The 22,874-nt window shown below is 47.7% G+C and overlaps 1 protein-coding gene across 1 annotated transcript in view; it reads right to left on the bottom strand.

Moving 5' to 3' along the window:
• Positions 1–475: 475 nt before the first annotated feature.
• The window catches only part of LOC144144797 (uncharacterized), a 35,574-nt gene continuing 13,175 nt past the window's right edge, over positions 476–22,874 (bottom strand). The window contains exons 8-17 of the mRNA XM_077676301.1: positions 22,237–22,328; positions 19,928–20,068; positions 11,404–11,486; positions 8,965–9,223; positions 7,738–7,868; positions 6,686–6,792; positions 6,069–6,171; positions 5,461–5,603; positions 4,930–5,080; positions 476–4,355 (exon numbers count right to left, since the gene is read on the bottom strand). Coding sequence (XP_077532427.1) covers positions 4,230–4,355; positions 4,930–5,080; positions 5,461–5,603; positions 6,069–6,171; positions 6,686–6,792; positions 7,738–7,868; positions 8,965–9,223; positions 11,404–11,486; positions 19,928–20,068; positions 22,237–22,328 — 1,336 coding nt within the window. The 3' untranslated portion in view covers positions 476–4,229. The remainder of the gene's footprint in view (positions 4,356–4,929; positions 5,081–5,460; positions 5,604–6,068; positions 6,172–6,685; positions 6,793–7,737; positions 7,869–8,964; positions 9,224–11,403; positions 11,487–19,927; positions 20,069–22,236; positions 22,329–22,874) is intronic.

Here is a 22,874-nt window from a genome sequence, read left to right as displayed (position 1 = left end):
AGTGTCGCCGGTGTCTTCCTGGGCCGGCACGAGAGGAGCACGCTTCCCCTTTAAGGGCTCCTGGAGCGACAGTGTTGCTGGCGTCTTCCTGAGCCGGCACGAGACGAGCCGAGCAGCGAGGAAGAGAGCGGCGTTGTCACAGCTGGTTAGGGCTCCTGGAGCAACAGTGTTGCCGGTGTCTTCCTGAGCTGGCACGAGACGAGCCGAGCGGCGAGGAGGAGAGTGGCGTTATCACAGCTGGTTAGGGCTCCTGGGGCGACAGTGTTGCCGGCGCCTTCCTGAGCCGGCATGAGACGAGCCAAGCGGCGTTATCACAGCTGGCGTGGAGAGGGGGACGAGGAGGAGAGGTGCGGACGCCGACGGACGACAAAGGGTTGACTAAGAGATGCTTTGCATCTAAAACTTGTGACATATGTATGTTCGTGGTATTCATTTTCTGAGGCACTTGATGCTAAAAATAGACGTTGCTCAAAAGCAGTATTTGTAATCAAAAATATTTATTCAAACAAAACATATTGCAAACAGTTCTGAAAGTTGCAAAACAGCACTTTTCAGTTGCTAACTATATGTTGTATATGTGATACACAACATTGTCACTGGGTTTTATTATTTTTTTTACCATGATTATATACACACTATAGGGCAGGAACAGTAATGCCCTAAAACACCAAATGCTACTATAGTTGTTTATACGTCACTTTTCAAGAGCGCAAATACGCTCTTTCAACTCGCGAACAATAGGGTTTGGAAGTAGATCATGGTGGGTGCTGTGCAATGTTTAAAAAGCCATTTTGGCATTTGTATTTTTACGGACTGCTGTGACTGCAGTACAATATCCTTGGGCCGCCAAATTTGAGCCCTGTAGCTAACAAAGATGCTTTTAGTTGCACATTTTGCAGCATAGCTGTCAGTGACGTATGAGGCGAGATCATGACAACGGCCAACCACTGTATCTCATCATGCACAGCAGGAACGCCACTGCTCGTTGACTCACAGGTAGAGCGAAAAAAGAGTGTGTGAGCAACAACGCCATCTGTTATTGTGCACATGGGAGATACACCAGAAGGGAGTTGATTAAAGGCCACACTGGCCAGTTGCAGCACATTCGAGCTTGAGTTTTGCCACAAATACGAATCCGGTTGTGATTGAAGACAAGACCTCGAGGTGTTAGAATGGAAAGCAAGATGCTCATTGGCAATTGAGACAGTCGCAACGTTGTCAGGCTTTCAGCGTGGAAATCGAAGCCTCACAAAAGCAAGTCATGTGTTGCACTGTTGTTGCAGCATCAGCACTGCTGCTCTGTACCTTGGCATTATTGCTTAAAATAAACGTCAGCCAATCTTTTTTAATAAGACAGCATTTCTTGGCCCGGGTATTTTCCCACAGATGTTTGACAGCAAATTCACATGCAACTAAGAAACTGCTTGAAAGAGGGACATACAGTGATGGTGCATGGCTGTCTCCGCAAGCAAGATATAAAGTTATTCCTCAACACGGATAGACGGGCCCTAACGTCTGACAAAGAAATTCCTGGGTCTCACCGAGGTGGTTTACTTGAAATTAATGAAGGCGGTAATACACGAGGATGGTGCCAGATTTATAGTCGTGGGTCTATAGTCTGTGGACTTATAGTCTGTAGTTGTGGGTCTATAGTCTGTGGAACCATACAGATCTAACTGACGTGTGACCTTGTTTTCTTGACGAAAAGTGGCTAAACCCGGCAAAAACCTTAGAAAAAGTCACGTGACCACAGTTCTACAAAATGGGTATCAAATGACTTTTCATAAATGCACCAATGCAACTATAAAAGACTTCCCACAAATGATCCAGTCCATTTTGCTTTATTAGCATAAATGCTATTGTATTTCTAAGATGATGATATGAGCAGCGATTTGGGCTAGTATGTAATCCCTTCCTCCCCAGTAAATTAGACTGTTTCTTCTTACTGATGTGGCCAACACTCAAGGCACATTACAGGGATGCCGCAAGCAATTGAGTTTCAACAAAGCAAAAAAATTTTGATAGGTAATCCCAACGTTTCTGAGGTTTCTGAGCATTTTGACATCAAAAAATGTTTTCGTTAGTCAAAAATTGGCACTTAGAGCAGTAACACCTTAGCTCTTGTCAGTCAGACATCCCAAGTCATGAGCAAGTTAGGGACACATTTTAGAAGTAGTCAAACAATACTGTAACAAGGGTTGCCAGTCGGTCTTTACATTTTTGCAAGGGCTTGCTATAAACTGGGCATTGAGATCTTCCAATCCACCTTCACGAGATGCAATGTAATAGTCTAGTGAGCAAAAAGGTACCGGGTGCTGATACCCATCTTTACCTTTTTGTCACTTTCCCAAAGTTGAAGATCCTACCAGTACAGTTATTAAACAGCTAGTCTGTACCAGCTTTTTGAGACCTTGAACTATCACCCGTCTTGTGTCCAAGTGCATGTCCGTTAGCAAGTTCTTTTGCCGCTGCATAAGCCTGGCCGACTGGGTTTGCTTTACAGTGGAGTTTTAATGTCAATAAAACCGTGAAAGCTAACCGTATGACCACTGCATGTACACTGCAAACTAAGTAGTAACTAAATTTGCTCTCACTACGCACAAAAATGCCTTCAGGTTAGTAGTGGATCCAGGAAGGGCAGATGCTTGCCTTCTGACCCAGCACTGCAAACTGTGCCATTCTCCTTACTAGGTCCACACGCTAAAGCATGTACGGCCCACATTCCAAACCTCACGAAAAGCCACTCTGCATACGACTCGTGATTCAGGTACTCCTTTTCGATACACGTCATAACCACCTTGCATTAATGCAATGCCTGTACGTGAAGGTAGTAGTGCAGAATAATGCAAACTCTAAATGCATTCACAGCTACTGCTGCCCCGTATGTTTATCTGCACTGCAATGTGCGAAGTCGCAGACCGTGAATGGGGAAATGCGACCGGTGGAACTTGTTGTGTCCTAATGCACAAGCATTGGGACAGTCATATGAACAAAACCTGTTTGTTGGCTGGGGTACAGCAAATAAAATAGGGAAGAAGGAATCGCAGCCACACACTCGGCCAGCTAGGCTTCCACTAGGTGCACTTAGCTCCCAAAAGTCGAGACATGTGTCATGCATTCTGATATAGTTCCATTCGTGGCTGAACTTGTGTCCTGTGCTTTACTGTTAAAAAAAAGGATGATGTACTTACTTCGAGTAATACGAGTGAACATGTAAAAGGGCACTGACAGAAGAAGGTCGAGGCTATGTGACGAAGGTGTGCAGCCAAAATAAATAAGAAAAGGCAACGCCACTTGACAATGCCTTTGCACAAAGATTAGTTTCGTACGTTTAATTAGTGTCTATGTAATCATTTCGCACTAAATGGGCACGCAAAATGGGGTAAAAAAACGAGGGAATCTACAGCTCATGCGAATCTCGCCAATTCCCCTAACATTCGTCTTTGGAAAAGCAGAGAAGTAGGAAAAAGCAAATGCAAAATAAATGCATTAAACACATTTTGTAAGGTAGGAACTTTTAAGCATTTAAACATTACTTAACAGGCAACTTGATCACTAAAAGCGGTCAGCTTTGGTTTCTTTCAATTTTGGTCAAATGTTCTATTTTTGGCACTTCACCTAGCGATATACACCAGATTGCTTTCACACTATTTTATTTCACCTTCAATTAGGTATTTATTTCAAACCAACTAAGCACTATGCGAGGCTGAACAGAATGTGGAAAAGCTGTGAAAGGTGAGACCTTTCAGTTAGTTAAAGCAGAACATTATTGCATCTTTAGTGTTTCTTTGGGCAAAAAATTTAAATGGTGTGTATGGCTCGGAATGAGGTCCCATGATGCACTGTGATGTTTTACCCGGCTCCCCACTATCACGAAAGGTGTAGCCAGGAGCAGGATTATGACGCCGCTCGTGCCTACAACAGAAATGCAGATTCAAATGCCAAATCCTTTGACATGTAATGCTTCTTGCAGCGTTAGGAAATGTCTTCAACCTCAAGCCCTTCGGGGGTCAGACAAAACGAGAGAAATGCAATTTTAACCTCACTTCTTATACCGTTCAAATTGTGCACATGTCAGCAACGCCGAGTTTACTAAGCAAAATAATAGCACAATTATGTACATAAGAGCCGTCCACATTAAATTCCACGTACTAAGGTGGGGTGCCGAGGCATTGAATTAAAAAGGACAGAGACACGCAAGGCTGACGAATGGCGGCCGAGGGTGCTGCTCAGGTGGTGTCCAGTCGAATGGTTCTCAATTTCTGCCGGTCGGCGAGGATGCAGGCCGCCTCGTTCGACCCACCGCAGTAGTGCGACGACGAGAAGACCGTCAACAACTTGCCCCTCTGCTGTACCTGCAGCGAGCCAAGAAGAGAAATTCCAAGTTGCTTTGTCTTTCAAACAGATTCATGAAAGCATACGATATGATTTTCGCCTACGGGACAGCCGGTGGCCATTTTCAAAAGATGACCACCTTGGAACGGTGGCACAGCCTAGGGTACCCAAAATGAAATGCGCAATGCTGTTCGCAAGATGGATAATCTTTGTTACAGTCCATATCCATTCAAAGTAACTCTGTGTGGTCATCCTAAATGAGCAACAAAACGAAATCTCTGATTGCAGCTCTGTTTGGTCATGCCCACCCTTGAAGCAGCATTACATGTTCCATTTTAGATACGCTGCATGGCACCGCCACCACACCAGGGTGGTCATCTTAACAGCGCTTGAACTTCACTCTCCACCACTCTGCAGAGACTCTTTTTTAGCCGGAAACACTTACAAAGCCGAGTCTGCTTCCACTAACTGAAGCAGCTTTGCCTCGTTTCACCAAAGAAGATGTCTGCACTTTCGGAATCTGCTCTCAAATTCAACTACTGTAGTGCTGTAAGCCCTCATTTGGACTCGGAGCGCCATTCGGGGCCCACCTACCTGGAAGCCAGCCTGCTGGACCTCGTGGGCCCTGACGACGTGCGAGAGCTCGTTGCGGTTCAGGAACTCCTCCAGGGCCTCGGAGCTGAACATGTGGGCCGTGCCCCGCTTGGTGTTGGCCATGAAGTCCCGCTGGTTGTCCACCACGTCCCTGAGGCAAAGGTCGGACCGACACCCCCGCATTAATTACGAGGCCCCCTCGCTACAACTAGGGTACACCCCCACGCGTATTCTGCCAGGCCTCTTTCCTCCTGTGTGGTGCTATGGCTTTGCAGTTCTAGAAAGCACAAATGTACTCCACAGTAAGTGAGCACTGTATTCTCCACCGCTGACATAAGCTGAAGAAACAAGACTTGGAACGGAAACTAAATCAGTACAAGGCAGTACGCCAGACTGCCACGTTCAATAGCACAAGCAGAGCTAATGTAGGCAACATGCCGTTTCACTTAATTACAAAACGTGGTATAGTTTAAGAGCTCCCTAAACTGGTACAACATTCTGGCAGTCCTGCCTCGCTGGTGACTCCCTTACGAGATGGGGTCACTCCACATGAGTTCCCAGGCGAGGGACGACTGGTTCTCGGGGTCGTTGAGCGGCTTGGGGATCTGGTTGATGGCCGCCAGGAAGCCACCGCCCAGCCAGGGGGGAGGAATGCCCCCGTGCACGCAGAACACCTGGAGTAGAACGTACAATCGGGCTAGTTGGTAACTGTTCATCTTTATGGTGGAAGCGCTTACACAGCAGGGACGAAATTAGAAAAGTAGGAAGTAGTAGCGCCGTGTCGTCGCTGTTTTTTCTACTTTTGTCCCTGTCGTGTGAGCGCTTCCACCATCAAAACAGAACACCTGGGCACAGGTGAGGGGGGATAACAGCAACAATGCAAAGAACTCTATACGCATCGATGGCACCCTAGTGATGAGTGCAGTGATGATTGCAAAATTTATATAACTCAAGCTAACTGCATTCAAATCTTCAAATGAAGGCCCACAGGCACTTGTTTTAATACACTTTAGAGCTTCGAAACATTCTAGTCCAGAAAAATTCATGCAGAAGAAGCGTGCAAAAACAGCTCGTGGGTGTCTCGGACTATACGCAGATGGCATGCGTGCACAACAACTCTCCAAGAAAGTGAGCATTACCTTGGTGTCCACGACTGCAGCTATTGGCATGCAATCAAAGCAGGCGTTTATCTGCTCCCAGACTTCGAGGCCGACACGGTCCCCGAACTTGTTTATGCACTCGCTGTAGGGTGGGGGGGAAAAAAAGGGGTAGAGGTAGTTAGAGCATGTGCCTTTTTCACCTTCGTGAGGCGGCCGCTGCTTAAAACATGAACTTTAAAGGACCATGAAGGCCAATCACGATACTGTCTCGGTTAAGGCATGCCGTTCTCAAACATCAAACAATCTAAGTGTGCTTTGTGTAAAGCTTTGGTTGGCTAGAAAATGACACTGCAACGTTATTAGGAACTTCCAAACTGACCCTTACAATGCATCAGGTGTGCAGAAACACCCATCTGAGTTACCAAATCAGAAGAAACACCAAATTCATTAGTAGCGAAAGTTTTAAGGTTTCCACAAGGTTCCTTGAAAGTCCCATTACCGAACTCTTTCTGGCAACCACAAAAAGGGCAACATCTGCTGTTTTGTAAGGGTAACCTGCCAGCTTTGAGACAATTTATGGCTGGGTTTCCAAAGTGTCTGCAACTGAAGGATGCAGCGAGAGAAGAGAATGGTGGAGAGAAAAGCAGCACACTCACTTGTGAAAAGTGAACATCCTCTGCACACTGCGCACCTCGTGGTTGCCCCTGAGGAGGAAAAACTTATCGGGGGCGATGATCTTTTGTGCAAAGAGGTGCGCAATGACCTGCCAGGGAGAGGAACACAGGACGCCAAGGGGCAGGCAGTCAAACGGGAGCTCTTTCCACTACACACCGCTGCGCAATGAGAGCAATGGAACGGAAGATGATAGGTGCAACTTTAAATTAAAGGACAAGGCAAGAGCAGAGTGGATCAGGGAACGACCGCGTGTCAAGGACATACTAAGTAAAAATTAAGAAGAAATGGGTGTGGGCAGGGAGGGCATGCAATGCGAAGGCAAGATGACCGTTGGCCATTAAGGATAACAGAGTGGATCCCTAGAGAAGGCAAGCGTGGCGGGGGGCGGCAGAAAGTTAGATGGGCAGATGAGATCAAGAAGTTTGCGGGGATAAATTGGTCGCAGTTAGCACACGACCGGGATAGTTGGAGATACATGGGAGAGGCCTTTGCCCTGCAGTGGGCGTAGATAGGATGATGATGACACTGGTACGCGGCTAAAGCATCAAAAAGCGTTCCCAGTGAGAGATTTCACACACAGCAGAATGCAATCATTGCAGTAGCTCAACACATTTCTGTCGTAATATACTTACTATTATCAATACTGCTTAAAATAAATTACAGCAAGAGCATCGAGATGCTGCAGAAAAAACTGTAATTTTTCTCAGCCTAAAGTACGCTGTAGTTTCAGATAAAGAAAGCTGAACCAGTGCGCGGTTACGGGTACACAGCAATATTTCCAGTGCCACTGATAGCAAGTGCTCAGCCCACAACTGCTTGCGTGCTTGTCATGCACTGCTTCTCCAAGCCATGCTATCATGAGTCAAGCTAGCAGATATATTGTCATCCTGCCGTGACAGTGCCACAGTTACCACTATACTTGGACTACGCCTTGTAGCACAGTCAGTAAGCTATATGCTCAATGCCCTCATGCCAGCCTGAGAAGTGCTGCAAAGTTCTTCACAGGGAGAGAGAAGAAGACACACAGGCATACCTCGACGCCGTGGTCTCCCCGGTCAACGTAGTCGCCCAGAAAGAGGAAGTTGGCCGGCGTCAGCACAGGCCCCATCCGCCAGAGGGCCTTCTCGAAACACACCAGGTCACGGTAGTTGCCGTGGATGTCACCTGCCAAATGGGGGGGTCGGCACAGGTGGCTACAATGCTCGGCCTGAAATCGGTGCCTCGTAGCTCTGAGGCTACACCCAGGTGACAAGGCATATGCCAGAGTGGAGGTTACACCAGTACGGGCTGCTATCTGGGGATGGCCTTTAACGCAAGTGTTTATGCTTCACGTCCATCACAACTACATCTTCTACAAATTACTAGAAGCAGCACAACACGGTGTTACTGCTTCACTGCACTGGGTTCCAGTCACACCAGGCCCGACCCCAGCCTAGTCGAGTCTCACTGCAATGAATGCTGTTCATTCCACTCACAAGCCCACATTCAACAGCCCCCCCCCCCCCCCCCCTCCCTTCCACCCCCTAAAATATTTAAGCCTTTCCACTCAACGTGAGAGCTGTCAAAAGTGCAGAGCAGTGATTCGCCATAATGGCTGTGGCGCCGTTATCCACTCACTTTTACCACCCATCACCCTCTTTGCCGCCCCTTCTCATTCCTCTCCTGATGAATTCAACGGAGGTTTGTACACGCACACCAAATTTCCCACCTTCGCAATGCTTGCAGAACCCCTTCCTGATACAGCGCCAGCGGGAGTTCTTTTCTTTTTGTGCTTGGGTTTCCACCCGCACGTGGTGGCATTACACTGACACCTTTTCTTGCTCACTATCGTAAAAACCAAACCCAACGAGCGTTCCTTACTAAATGAAAGTGGGCGCTGCCGGTCAATTACGTATATTTTGCCTCAAATGTATCTGCAGTTTTCTTTGCGCTAAACGGGGAGATGAATGACAAGCGGCAGCGGTTCACAAGCTTCGAACGGTTATGACTATATAAACCGCTTGGCTTTCAAAGCCTCTGGGTTATGCCGTGACAATAGCACACCGTGTTGGCTCTACTTGGGTCCAGCGGACGAGCTACGACGACAAGGTGAGCCCCTAAAGTGCAAAGTGCTCTACGCGAGCCCCTAAAGTGCTCTAGGCGAGCCCCTAAAGTGTGAGGTGCTCCAGACGAGCCCCTAAAGTGCTCTAGGTCAGCCCCTAAAGTGCAAAGTGCTCTAGGCGAGCCCCTAAAGGAGAGGACGACAAGAGAAAACACCCACCCAGGATGTAGGTGGGCACGCTGAGACGCAGCAGGCGCGGCTCGGCAATCATGATGTCGCGTGCCTGCCGGCACATGGCCAGCAGGCAGCGGGCCAGGGCCTGCCGGTCCACCTCGCCCCAGCTGAAGGCCTCCTTGTTGGTGCGCCCCCCCGCGGAGCCTGGGCTGCGGGTGGTGCTGTCCGCGCCCCCCGCTGAGTTGGCGCGGATGGCCCGCTCAAAGTAGCGCAGGCCCGCCAGCATCTCGTTGGCGTGCGACCTCTGCGCTGGCAGGCACGGGTAAAGAGGTGACGCTGTTTTTCGGACATCCCCCACCAAATGTTCAAATCAACAACGCTAAAAAAGCATCCAGCGAAAGCAATGCTAATTCAAGGAACCCCAAGGTCCCGTATTTCACGCCCCCGTGCACACACCTCTGGACAAGCAGGGCACTCACCTTTCATAAACAGTGGGGCTATTTAATTTAAAGTTGCAGACTCACCATGGATGGTTCACAGATAATCCAAATGTTCTCCACACCACAGCAATAAATGGAAAAAAAAAAGTGGGGGGCAGCTTGCACTAGTGGTGCAAGGCTGGACAAACAGCAGATCTGGTGGCCCCTCTCTCTTCGTCGGAAACTTGGCTGTTGCACCTCACAGTCCTTTCCGAACTGGCTGCTGAAAGTTCTCCATGACTGGCTAGCCCGAATGATTTCATCTGCAGGCTTTCACATCTATCCCAAAGTGGACCGTGTTAGCGCACACTAGAACACACAGCCAAGTCCAAAGCCTACGCCCATGCTATGAACTCAAAGGAAATGCTGTGTGCCTGGAATGCGATAAGAGCTCAATCGAATAGATTGCTGGTTTCGTAACGTGAGGAACCCCGGTTCAATTCCGACCACGGGAATGGTTTTTTTCTTTCCAATCGGCTGCACATAATAACGTTCCCCGCCGCTGCTAACGCCGTACACCAAGGGCCTTTGGGGCGGCCCAGTGGTTAGGGTGCCGATTTTATGGCTTAAAGGTCCCAGGTTCAATTCCCGGGACCTCCCTAACCACATTTTTTTCTTGAGGCTTAGAGGTAAGACAGACGGACAAAGCTTGGCCTAAACAGCTCTGCTGTAAACACAAATGCCACACTGCTTTTCGAGAAGGACATGGTGAGTCCGAGGCTGTAAATCAGACAGACCAAGTTATAGCAAAAGCCCCGGCACTCTCACTTTTACTGTTCGTGATGTCACCAGGCATAGTGTGGACGCCCGTCGTTACACTTTCGTCATTTTTTTCGCTGTATCACTGCATTTTTTCACTGTTACCCCAAGTACGCCATACTTGCAAGCCAGGCATATTCATCGATCGATAAAGACCAATTGACCCCCCCCCCCCCCCCCCTCCTCTAACCTTTTTTTTTTGTCTTTTTTTTAGCTTGGTGTTCCCTTCATGTGAGTAGCCCACCTGGTGCCTGCATTCCAGATCACAACAGGAGCTCAAACAATGCAGTGCCATCTTCAGCATCCCCAACGCACAACTTTCTTTTTACAACTGCCACATCCTGACTATGCGTCTTCAGCACGGATGGCAGAAAAGGTGTTTCCTATGGTGCCATATTACTCGTCCCCACGACGTCCCAGAAGCATTCAGGCAAAACAGTCACATAGCCTATAAGTGCTCAGACACCCACATTTTAGGGGTGACATGGCTTTCAACTTGAACACATTCAGAATCCTTGAGTTCAACCAACACAGGTGCTAACTGTATCTTAAAGACTTACTTTAAATGAAATGATTTTGTTTAAATGAATGCAGTGGGTACCAAATTGCCTTTTTTGTTTCAATGCGCTTTCTACAAGGCACCAGCACAGGTGAAAAATGCTTCCTCTTAAAGGGACACAGAAGTCAGTTGTCAACACTCTCTGATTACCTCACCAGATACAAGTCTACAATGCATAGCGCATGCTCCGGGTTTTTCAGGAAACTTATTTGCATTTTTCAACGAGATAAGTGCATTCTCAAATTCCGTTTTCTTCGCAAAATTTTTTTTACCGATGGGCAAACAACAGCCAAGACGGCATGCTGCTGAGTCTGCAGGAATAAGTGCAACAGATTGCTAGCACGTCTAAAACCTGTATGTGACCGAACAAAAAGTTGGCATCAACCACGAAGCGCGCCAGGAATGGCGCACGGTGTCTTTTTTTTTTGTCATCGATTGCAGATGAACTAAAGTTCTAGAGTTATACTAAACAGTGAGATATCTACAAACTGCAGTACCCTCTTATTAAGCTGCTACTTTGTTCACAGCAAAGGCAGAAAGAGCACTCAATTTAGATTTTACCAGCGTTCATATGTAAACATGGCTGGAATGAGCAGGAAGTCCCAAGTTAACCGCGGAACATGGGCCATCGAACCCCTTTCTTTCTCCCTGACACCTGTGCACAAACTAGGTGGCATGAAGTCTCACTTGGTTGAACGAGTCCATCGAAGGCAGACGCTCAAACCGCGTGTTCTCCCCCAGCCGAGAGCTTCTCGAGAGGGCAGACGTGCCTGTCAAAGAAAGCATGAAGCAAGAAGAAGGTATGTCTCCACAATCGCCCAGAGTCTTTCTGACCGTCTGCACAATCGCGAGTTAGCAGCTTGCACAATTACCAAGTGCAGCAGTACTGTGGTGCAGTTCTTATAGCTTGTATTCACTGCTGAGGCACGCATGTGGGCAACCATGTGTGTCCGCCGTCACTGGGCTCCACGGGATGGTGGTATTTGTCCGTGCTAAGCACATGATGTGTGTTGGACGTTCCAAACTCTACCCCACCGGACGCAAAGTAATGCCTCGACTCCAATGTGAGTGCGATTAATAACATCTCTGTTGACAGCACCATTGAGAATTGGGTTGAAACGGAGCAGACGCCGCACGTCGGTGTTCTTTTTCCTTCGGTGTGTGGGCGCAGTGGCACAAGCCGCGCCATGTCCGTGGCGCTTCGGCCATGTCCGTGGCAGTTTTCAGTGTTGCCAAGCGAAGAAGTTGACAGCTAAACTTTTCAATGAATACTACCTATACAAGGACATATAGATGGTATTCGTTGAAAAGTTTAGCGGTCAATTTCTTCGCTTGGCAACACTGGAAACGGCCACAGACATGGCCGATGCGCCACGGACATGGACAAGTACCGCCATCCCGCGGAGCCCGACGTAACGAGTGACGGCGCACTCACACGGTTGCATGGAGAAGAGGGGTGCCTGATCTGGGGGCTGTGCGCACGTCGCCTAGCAACAGACGCTTGGCCACAGATATGGCGGCGTACTCACATGGTTGCCTGCATGCATTCCACGCCATTGAATACCGGCCATATAAATTTTGCATAATTTAGTTTTCAGTTTGATAACGTCCGGGAAGAGTACGTACAGTTGAACCTGACTATATCGAACCCATTTACATCGAATTATCCTTTATATCAAACTATTTCTGGACACGGTACACTTACAACGAGAATATATAGCAATAGCTACGCTTATATTAAACAGAAATACCAGCAACAACCGATATATATAACATTAAATGACACAGAAGTGCCCCCCCCCCCCCCCTAAGTTGGCTTTCCCTTGGGGTGGAGAACTTCCGCCGGCACACCTCTCAAAGTTGTTTAAAACCCAGCCTTGCTCTTTCCCTTCCTCTTTCCCCTTCCTCAACTACACACACGGTGTAAGAAGGAGAGGTGACCGAACGACTGCAGCGAGTGGCCGCGACAAGCGCACTCCGTAGCGCTCGCAGTTGCCCGTCTCTCCACTAGATGGCGGGCCCCGTTCTAGCCCTCGCGAACGGCCGTTTGTTGAGCGCATACCGTAGTTGAGCTATCGTTATTCGTTGCTTTGTTCCCACTATTTTATTTGTCACAACCACCTCCAGTGCGTGCTTTATGGCCTCATGAGGCACCAGTGACATGGGGAAGTGCTTCGTTCCAAACTGCAACAGCGGCTACAAGTCGTGCAAGGAGAAATTCTCGCTCTTCAAGCCGCCCGCAGACGCCGAGAAACTCGCGGCATGGAGGCGGGCGATCCCACGAAAGGACCGTGTTCTGACACGGAAGGACCTTGTGTGCGAGCGGCATTTTGCTTCACATTTCGTGGTGAAGACGTGGAGTGCCGAGTACAACGGACATATCCTCATGCAAGGTGAGCGTAGAGCTACGTTAGCGAAGGACGCGGTACCATCAATTTTTGATGGATGCCCCGCTTACCTCACGAAGGAAGTGAAGCCTTCGAGAAAACCGGTGAAGCGGAAAGCTAACACCAGTGAGCTGACAGCCAAGTCACGCCGCCTGTCTCCCGGGAATGGAGAATGCACTCACAGCGCAGCAAATGCGATTGACAATCCACCGGAAGGTGATGACAACACGCTTGACCTAACAGAGAACAGAACTGGAATTGTAGAGCTTCGGCCATCCGCCTTTGACGTACTTTTTGAAAGTGCACAGTCCGCGCGTCTTCCCGAATCCTCTTGGGCCGTACATCGCGTGGATATGGAGGGCATTCGAGATATTGTGTACTCGAAAATGGCTGTGAAGCAAGAATCTGGCGCAACGAATCTCTACATAGCCAAGGCAGTGCACATCAAAAGCGACATGAGTGTGAACATTGTTCTGCTCGGGAAGTCCCTCAAACCTGTCTGCGCTGCTGTAAGTGCGAGCGTGATGACCCTTTCTGATGTGGAACAAGTTGTGAACGCCGTAGAAGCAATCAAGGTTTGCTCAGGAGGCCCTAGCATCAAGGAATATCCCAAAGCGGAGCCTGAGTGTGCTTATGGTGATCTTCTAGGAAAATGGAGGCATTCAAGGTGCACAATTGCAGTGGCCGAAGGAGGTGTCTGCAAGGCTTGCAGCTCTCTTTGTGACACCCTCCGCATCCATACGTCTCGTCAGGTGGCCAGAAAAAAGGAAAGCAGGGTGCTTCAGCGCATTAGGATACCGGTGCAGTCTAAAGAAAGGGGAAAAATTGAAACACTCCGCAGGGCCAAGACGTCACTGACAAGGTCAAAGGCACGTCTTTTGGCAAGGAACAAGGTGCTATTGATGGAACTGAAGCAGTCGAAGGACAAGATGAAGTCACTTCAAAATGAAGACCTCCAACACCGCCTGCAGCAGCACGACATCCCGTCAGCACAGCTACTTCTGATTTCAGAGTGTCTTTCAGCAGCAAAATGCACAAATAAGAGGAACAGAAGATACACAGACGACTGGCTGTTACTGTGTCTCCTTCTTCATATCCGCAATTCCTCTACATACTCGTTCTTGAGGAACAATGACATCCTCCCGCTGCCCTGCGTCACCACCATCAGAAAATACGTCAGCATGATGGGGCTGAAGTGTGGCTTTGATGAGCGGTTTCTGGCAGCCCTCGCAACCAAGATGGCAACCAAGAGTCCAAAGGAACGAAGAGGAATGCTGGTGCTTGATGAAATTCAAGTCAGGAAAGAACTGGCCGTGAATTCGAAGACTATGACATACTCTGGGTTGGTTGACCACGGGCAGGACGATAAAGACTGTAAGGAGCTTGCTGGCCATGGACTTGTACAGTCGAATCCCGCTACAACGAAATTGACGGGACGCGCGAAAAATTTCGTTGAAGCGAAAATTCGTTGAGGCGAAATCCGCCCCAACACACCACGGAAAGGCCCGAAAAATAGCCCCGTATGTTTCCGCATCATTGGCAGCAAAAAAACAATGTTTAGAAAAAGGAGTGACGCGCAATAACGTCACGTTTATTCGGATAACAAACATACCAATGGTTATCTGTGTTCACTGTACGCGAAGAACGCGTTACGGAGGGGGGTGAAGAAATGCAGGCGGAAAACGTATGGCTGCACAACAAGGCGTGCCCACCGAGCTGATTACTTTCAGATAGCTGCTAGGCCGTCGGAAGCCCCCCTCGCTTGTGGCAGGAGCAGTGGCGTTATCTTATCCTCTGACGGCACGGCAGCTACTGACCTTGGCAGGCAAGACGCGCGCGCTTGCATTAAACATGACCGCGCGCTCGCGACTAAGATAGGATGACTTGGCTTCAAGACCAAACACGCAAACATGATTTTTGCTTTTGGCTATGAAGAATGGTAGAAGGAAAACGGCAAGGACAGCTGCTCACGAGCCACAACGGATACATGACAGCGCCGCGCCAGCAGCAGAGCACATTCGTGCGATTTCAATTGGATACAGATTGGCTGTAGCTCCGGCTTGGCGAACCGGGCCTGTGCCTCATGTAAAGACGGCCAGCCACATCGTTATCACCATCAAACAATGGCGTCCGCCTATGAGTTTTTTTTTTTTTTTTTTTTTTTTGGGGGTGGCGGTGTGGGCACACCGCGCATGTTTTCGGTGAAACTAAGCGTCCCGAATGTTTAAAACGTTACGAATAGCTGGCGCTATGCTTATTTTATTGTGAAATAATTGTTCAAACCCAGCGCAATTCATCGAAAATTTCGTTGAAGCGAAAGCAAGGCAGACAAATGGTTCGTTGTGGCGAGGACTTTGTTGCATTGACTTCTATGGCTAGCTGACGGGGAATTGGAAATATTTCGTTGAAGCGGAAATTTCGTTGAAGCGGACTTCGTTGTAGCGGGATTAGACTGTATTTGCTTTTGCTCCATTTGCTGACAGCTATCTCCAGCCTGTTGCCAAAAGGACCAACGAAAGGAACTGTGCTTTCACAGCTGCTCCTCCAATGCATCCTAAAACTTGAACAAGCTGGAATACGCATCGATGGAGTTGTTTGTGATGGTGCGTCAACCAATCGTAGCATGTGGAAGCATTTCGGAGTAAGTGGTGTTTTGGGAGGTACCACTAACTCTTTTGAGCACCCATCTGACAGTTCAAGACAAGTTTACATGCTCTCAGATGCACCGCATTTATTTAAATGCATTCGAAACCGTCTCTACAGCAAGAAGGAGTTCCACATCAATGGGAAGTGTGTACGGTGGTCATGCTATGATGCTTTGTATGCAGCAGATACAAAGCACGCAGGGGATGAAAGAGTATGCCCGAAGATCACGTACAATCATGTGAACCCTTCAAATATGTTGAAGATGAGAGTGAAGCTGGCAACGCAGATATTTAGCAAGTCTGTTGCTAAGGGGCTTCAGTTCTACGCCAAGCGGGGTGCGCCCAACTTGTACGATGTGGAGCCCACAGTGCAGTTTACTTCACTCATGAACAATCTATTTGATGCCTTAAATTGTCGGTTTCCAGCTGAGGGAGTGCGACTTGGTGGAAATGACTTCCAAGTCATCGAAGATGCATTAAAGTGGCTTGACACATGGGAAGAAGTAGTCAGAGGAAAAATTCACAAGGACTTCTTTTTGACCCCCTCTACTGCAGAAGGCCTCAGGGTGACTTTAAAGTCAGTTGTTCAACTGTCAAATTATCTACTGACTGAGTGTGGCTTTGACTACATCCTAACAGCAAAGCTGAATCAAGACCGCCTCGAGTGTTTCTTCGGAACGATTCGGCAAGCTGGAGGTCAAAACGAACACCCTACGTTCTCAACATTTCTCCAGCTTTATCGCATGCTTTCCCTATACACCCTTCTCAAACCACCGAAATTTGGGAACTGCACGGTAAATGCTGAAGAGAAGAGACCCTGGCATTTCAACAAGGTGAGCAGCAAACGAACAGGCTTGACAGCCTGAGAGAAAGACTCGACGGACTCATTGAGGAAGGAAGTTGGGAATGTGAAGATATCCTGGAGCATGACTACAGGATGGCAGATAATGTAGATTGCATAATCTACTATGTCACCGGTTATCTTTGCCGAAAGATTGGTAACAAGACCGTGTGTGTCACCTGCAGAGATGGACTCGTGAAACAAACTGGATTCTGTGACATTCCAGAGGCAGATCTGGTGAATTGCAAAACACGTGGTAAGCTCATTCATCCAAACTTGAACATCTACTACCTCCTGAAGGCAACAGAAAAGGAGTTCGCAAAACAGCCCAGTGACAACTGTGTGTACAGTAAGACACTGGACCATGTGCTGCTTACATATCCTTTCATGTTCCCATGTTCCCTGCACAAAGTGGACGTAATGGCAAAGGTTCTGCACTACTACATTTCCATGACGATGCGGCAGCACTGCAAGCAGCAGCGACAAAAGGAGGCAAAGAAAAGCCAAGAAATGAGGAAGCGGTCCAAGCTTGTCTAAGTTGCTCTGTGCTTTACAGTGACCTTACTTTTTACTTTGAAGACACATTAAACAGGCAATTAAAATTGAGAAAATCTGTCTTATTATTTAGATACCACCCAAAGCATAAAATAAAAGCCTACCATTTTTTTATTTGCATTACCAAGAAGTCAAACCCCCAAAAATGCTATGGTTGCATGATTGATTCACGATACTTGCTAACATTCTGGAAGTACATGTAGCTTGTTAGAAAATTAGGCTCGGAAAACAACAAAAGCGCCTTCCCAGAAACCTGCTAGCGGTAGCGTATATATGTATTGTAAGCTGAAGTAGGAAGTTTTAGCAGGCGATGCAGCCCTATAATTGTTTCAAGCGCGGAAGACAAAATGCGCGAGAGGCCGCGAACTGCCCGTTGTGACTGTGCTGATGATCGTTGTGAGCGCCAGCAGCTAGCGAAATCTCTTGAACTAGTTGCGCGGCAAGCCCTTGTTAGCGATGTAAGGAGAAATGTACGATCATAATGAAGCCCAACGCTATTTACTCGCGCCATAGCAAGCCGCAAGCCCTCCGTCCTGACAGGGCCGCTTCGCGGAGCGGTGGTCCGGAGTTTGTAGCGCCATCTCCTTTCGCGCCGGAGAACTGCGTTGCGTTCATTACGGGGCCGGGCTACAATAGTGCCGTTCGGTCACCTCTCCTTCTGAGACCCCGGCCACCCGCCATGCTTTTTTTCGTTTGTTGTGTTTGCGTCATTAGCGCTTAGTGGGCTTTCTTCCGAAGGGTAGCTGTTGTGGCTAGCGCTAGTCACTAAATAAAGGCTTATTTAGGGGCTCTAGCTAGCGCAAAGCGGCCAAATTCGCATTTTACCGTGAAGCTGGCGTTCGTAAATCGAGTCGAACTTGGTCAGAAGCTGTCCTCACCAGGCACAGGATTCCCGAGAACACCCTGTCGAAGTAAGTTCTGGACAGATGTTGCTCAAGAAACCCCCCAAAATTGCCTCAAATCTGCCTGCTTGTGCGTGCCGGTGATGACTGAAGACCCCGGGGAGTGCAACGAAGCCACCGCCGGTGCTGCCGAACTGTGGAGCAAACTGTCGGCATTTCTGCACGCCACTGCCGGCGAGTTTGCGCGTGTGGATGATGGTGTGACAACCACGGGTGAGTTTGGAAGACAACATTGCCGACATACCGAGCGCAAGTGAAAGCGCGCGCAACGAGGAAAGCAACAACTGTCCCTTGCCCACAATCTCCGAAGTGATTGGTGCACTCACACTAGTCTGGTGCTCCTTTGCAAATGTGAAAGATAGCGGCCTCAGCTGCTCCAACCCTTTCGACAATGTGGAGAAGTGCATACTGTCTCGGGCAGCGAGGTTGTTCAAGTAGAAGATGCAGGACTATTTCGTGCGAAACTAAGCCAGTTTCACCAATAAAGTGTTCTTAGAAATGCTATGTGCTTTCATGACGTCCAGTTACTTAGCTTGCTGATATCGAATTATCCCCTATATCAAACTGATGGGTGTGGTTTTTTGCGAGTTCGGTATAACCGGATTTGACTGTAGTATGCAAAATTAAAAATCACGCTATTCAACTAAAAAAGTATTGTTCCAAGTATTCACATCACATTTCGATTCGAACCTCGAGTCTCTCTTTGGTTGTACCTAGAGCTAAGCAATTGGCAGTTAAGTTCAAAAATATGCTATTCAGGAACCTCTTCTCACAGCAGAACCCACTTCACCTCATCATAAGTTCCAGTATACAGTGAGAAATGTGTAACTGTCTAAAGGTGGCATAGCTGGGCATGGTGTACTTACAGCTGCCCAACCTACCAGTAACTACCCGCCGTGGTGGCTCAGTGGCTAAGGTGTTGCGCTGCTGAGCACGAGGTCGCCGGTTCGATTCCCGGCCGCGGCGGCCGCTTTTCTGATGGAGGCGAAAAGCAAAAACGCCCGTGTGTACGAGATTTCGGCGCACGATTACGATCTCCAGGTGATCAAAATTAATCCGGAGCCCTCCACTACGGCGCGTCTCATCGTCTGCATTGCGTCGGCGCGTTAAACCCTGCAATCAATCAATCAACCTACCAATAACTGAAGACCTGCTAGTACTGTAAACGACTTTATTCCTGTGGCTTCTGATAAATTTAATACAATTTGCACAACACTATTTCCGCTAACAATTTGATAAAGTTTTGCCACACTAAAAATAGCATAACCGGTATGCCCCTCATATAAACAAAAAAAAAAGCCGTTCCACTTAATGTACAATCTGGCGGAAGTGCAGAGCAGTGATTCGCCATAATGGGCTGTAGCGCCGTTATCCACTCACTGCTACCACCCAATGCAATTTAAATTTCCCGCCTTCACAGTGCTCGCGCACCCCCTGCCTGAAACTGCGCGAGTGGGAGTTCTGTTGTTTTTGTGCTCGCTTTTCCTCCCGCACGTGCGTTGCATTGCCACTTTTTTTCGCTTACTATCATAAAAACCAACCCAACGAGCGTTCTTAACTAAATGAACGCGGCAGCTCCAGGTTAATTGCGTATATTTTGCCTCAAATGCACCTGCAGTTGTCTTTGCACTAAACAACGGGGAGATGTATGACAAGTGCCGGCGGTTCACGAGTTTCGAACACTTATGCCTATATAAACTGCTTGGCTTTCGAGGCCTTTGGGTTACGCCATGGCAGCAGCCGCTACGACGGAACGCTGTGTGGCTCTACTTGCGTCCAGCGAGTGAGCTACAACGACAAGGCACGGCCCTAAAGTGCTCTGCGCTTAAAACATCATTTCAGGTGTGTGGGAGAGAGGGGGGCAAGAAAGGAGGGGCCCACCTTCGAGCTGCCACAGGGAGCAGACGTCGACCAGGGTGCCCGTCCGGCGGACCTTGACCGAGTGGGTGGCCAGCTCGTAGTGCCCCGGCTGGCCGGGCAGCCGGCTCGCCGCGTCCGTCGTCCCGGAGTCGTCTGCCGCTGCTGCAAGCAGGGCACGCACTTAGAATGAAGGCGAGCCAGAGGAGGGGGGCAGCCAGCTGTAAAACAGTCTCTGGAAGTCTAACTAGTCCGTCGTTCAGACATGCTTTCAGTCGTGCTTTCTTCTGTGGTTGAAACTTAGTGCTGCTGCGGTCCACCAGTGTGGTATTGTAAGATGAGCAAAGTGGCAACAATTGCAGTCACCACTAGCGAGGGAGATCTCAGAGAATACCAACTTTCGACATTTTCGTCAAAGCCATCAGGACCTTTTCAACATCTGAGGTCAGGTTATGCTTATTTTTATTTGTGCCGTGCCGGTACTTCGTGGGGTCAACAAGATCTATAGCAAGCAGAAATCCTCAGCCAACTGATACAGCAGGTACCAGAACTGGCATGCTCTGAAAAAAAGAAGTAGTACAAGGCAATAGAGCGGGGCTTAGAACAGCTTACCTAGTAAAAGTTATTAAATTGGAGCAGCCTACACTTCTCAAAAAACAGTTTAGAAGTCAAAATTAGAGCCACACAGCAATGTGGCCTTAGTGACCAATGTTTGTCAACACGGCTAGCACACTTGCAATAAAGCAGTGTCATAAGCAAATGCCACTACTATTAACGCCGTAAAAGTAACTAGAAAAATAGATGTACACCAAACTAAATAAGAGATAGCTTTGAGAACTGTTGCACATTCAGGAGCTCTACAATCCCATAAGTTTACTCGCTGGTCAAAGAACAAAAGGCAGGGATGTTGGGCTACAAAAAAGTAAAAGTTTCCAACTGGTGAAAACTAATGCGCAGACCATATCGCTTGGGAACGTACAAACTGAAGCTTTCACTAAAATTACTCCCACCTCCCCTCGCGGGAACCTCTGTGTAGATGCGACGCATAGGGGGTTCCGTTGTTGTTTCCGTTAGGTTGATTCTCCCATCGCGTGAAACGTGCCGTGAACCCCCTGACGCGGCTATGACGCAACACAATCCACTTTAATCCAATCCAATCCAATCCAAGCCAATCGAATCCAATCCAATGCCCCTCGCGAGAGAGTGTTCGCTATCGGAGAGGAGAGGGGGTGAGCGGCGAAGAGCGCAGTTCACGCGGCGAGGTGAATGGGGGAGGGGTGTGGACGGACAACGACAACGCCGTATGGAGGGAAAAGACGAGTGAATGAGATGCTGTCGCATCTAAATCTAAGGGTGTGTGAATATTCAAAACTTCGAATATTCGATTCGATTTATCTGGTAATGAATTTGATTCGAACGACACTTTAGAACTTGTAACTTGAATATTCAAACTCTCCCCCAAATTTTTAAAAAGTATTGAGACTGTGTTGCAACCACAAAATCGCAAAACATATACACCGGGAACAGCCGGTGCTTTCAGAAAGGCTGCAATATCAATGTTCATTCGTAGCTATTGGCACGCGGAAATGTGTACAGGGTTCAGCTGCTGTCACTACGAAGGGCAGAATTTGTTCTAAAGGAAACCACCGAAATGAATAGGTGTCCTACAATAAATAATGCTAGAAACGCGAAATGATAAACGAATATGTAAGAGAAAAGAGAGAAGTCTCCTAGAAACAAGCACTGTACGGGTAAACATTAATAAACTCACAATGAAAACAGAGACAATTGCACACTCACTCCTCTGATTTGTGGTGGTGTAGTAATTTTTGACCGTGATAACAAGCCAAAACACGTAGGTTCTTGTGTGCCATGATGCTGCGATATTCCATTTCAAGTAATTCTCTTTGCATTATGTTATTTATTGTGCAATAAGTTGCAGTTTTTGTATTTCCAGGGGGTGAAAACTTTAATTTTACAGAAAACAATAAGTATCCGTATACGAAAAATTTATTAGAAATGTTCGATTTGAAGCAAATCGAACATTTCTCATTAATTTTTCGTATACGGATACTTATTGTTTTCTGTAAAATTAAAGTTTTCACCCCCTGGAAATACAAAAACTGCAACTTATTGCACAACAAATAAGATAAGATAAGATTCAAGCTTTTTTTTATTATTCGAATTTGCTTCGAACTGAAAAAATTGATATTCACATACCCTAAAACTGTCAAGAAAACACTGCACAAAGCCGATGGTATTGTAGGAGCATGTTTGAAGGCCCATCAAGTCTGCAATGGTGAGAAAGAAATCCATCTTAAAGGCACACTCACATGGGCCACTCTGTTCGATCATGTCGTTGCCGATGGTCGGGTGGAACATCTTGGACTTCTTCGTTGTGGGCTCAATGAGATTCTCCAGGGTGCTGCACCGTGACGGAGAATGACTCGCATCGTGCACTCTGACAACGTTGAAATGCTATCACTAAAAGCAATGGCACGGTCGTGCTCTGTTCTTTACACTTACAGCTTCTGCTCTTTCTTTTCTACAAAGTGCCTCTCAGGTGTGCCGATGATCTGGCAGATATACTGCACTGTCAATTTTTATCATGAAATGCTAAGGAACAAGTTTTGGTTGGAACTTTAAAAATCTGTTTCCAATGTGTGGTGCAAAAAGTGACAGATGTCAACACGGGATTTTTTGTGCTGGCATTTATTCTGCGTACTAAGAACCTCTGACCAAATTTCAAACAGCAAAGCTGTGATAAACTCAAGACAAGGAGCCAACAGCATGCGAGTGGCAGTTTTTGTGACAAAAGCTCAAGTATTTTGTATACTTGTACGGGGTGGCAGAAAGTGACGAGACGGATTTTCTTCCAGTGATGGCATTCGCTCTTTACAAAAATCTATTATTGTTTTCAAAGCATTACCTCTGAGACAATACGCATCAATGGAGATGTCCATACACTGCG

This window comes from Haemaphysalis longicornis, unplaced genomic scaffold (assembly GCF_048455015.1).
Source record: "Haemaphysalis longicornis isolate Haplotype H1 unplaced genomic scaffold, Haemaphysalis longicornis Haplotype H1 scaffold_7, whole genome shotgun sequence".
NCBI lineage: Eukaryota > Metazoa > Arthropoda > Arachnida > Ixodida > Ixodidae > Haemaphysalis > Haemaphysalis longicornis.
Note: the sequence above shows the minus strand (reverse complement) of the source record. Positions and strands in the feature narration are given on the sequence as shown.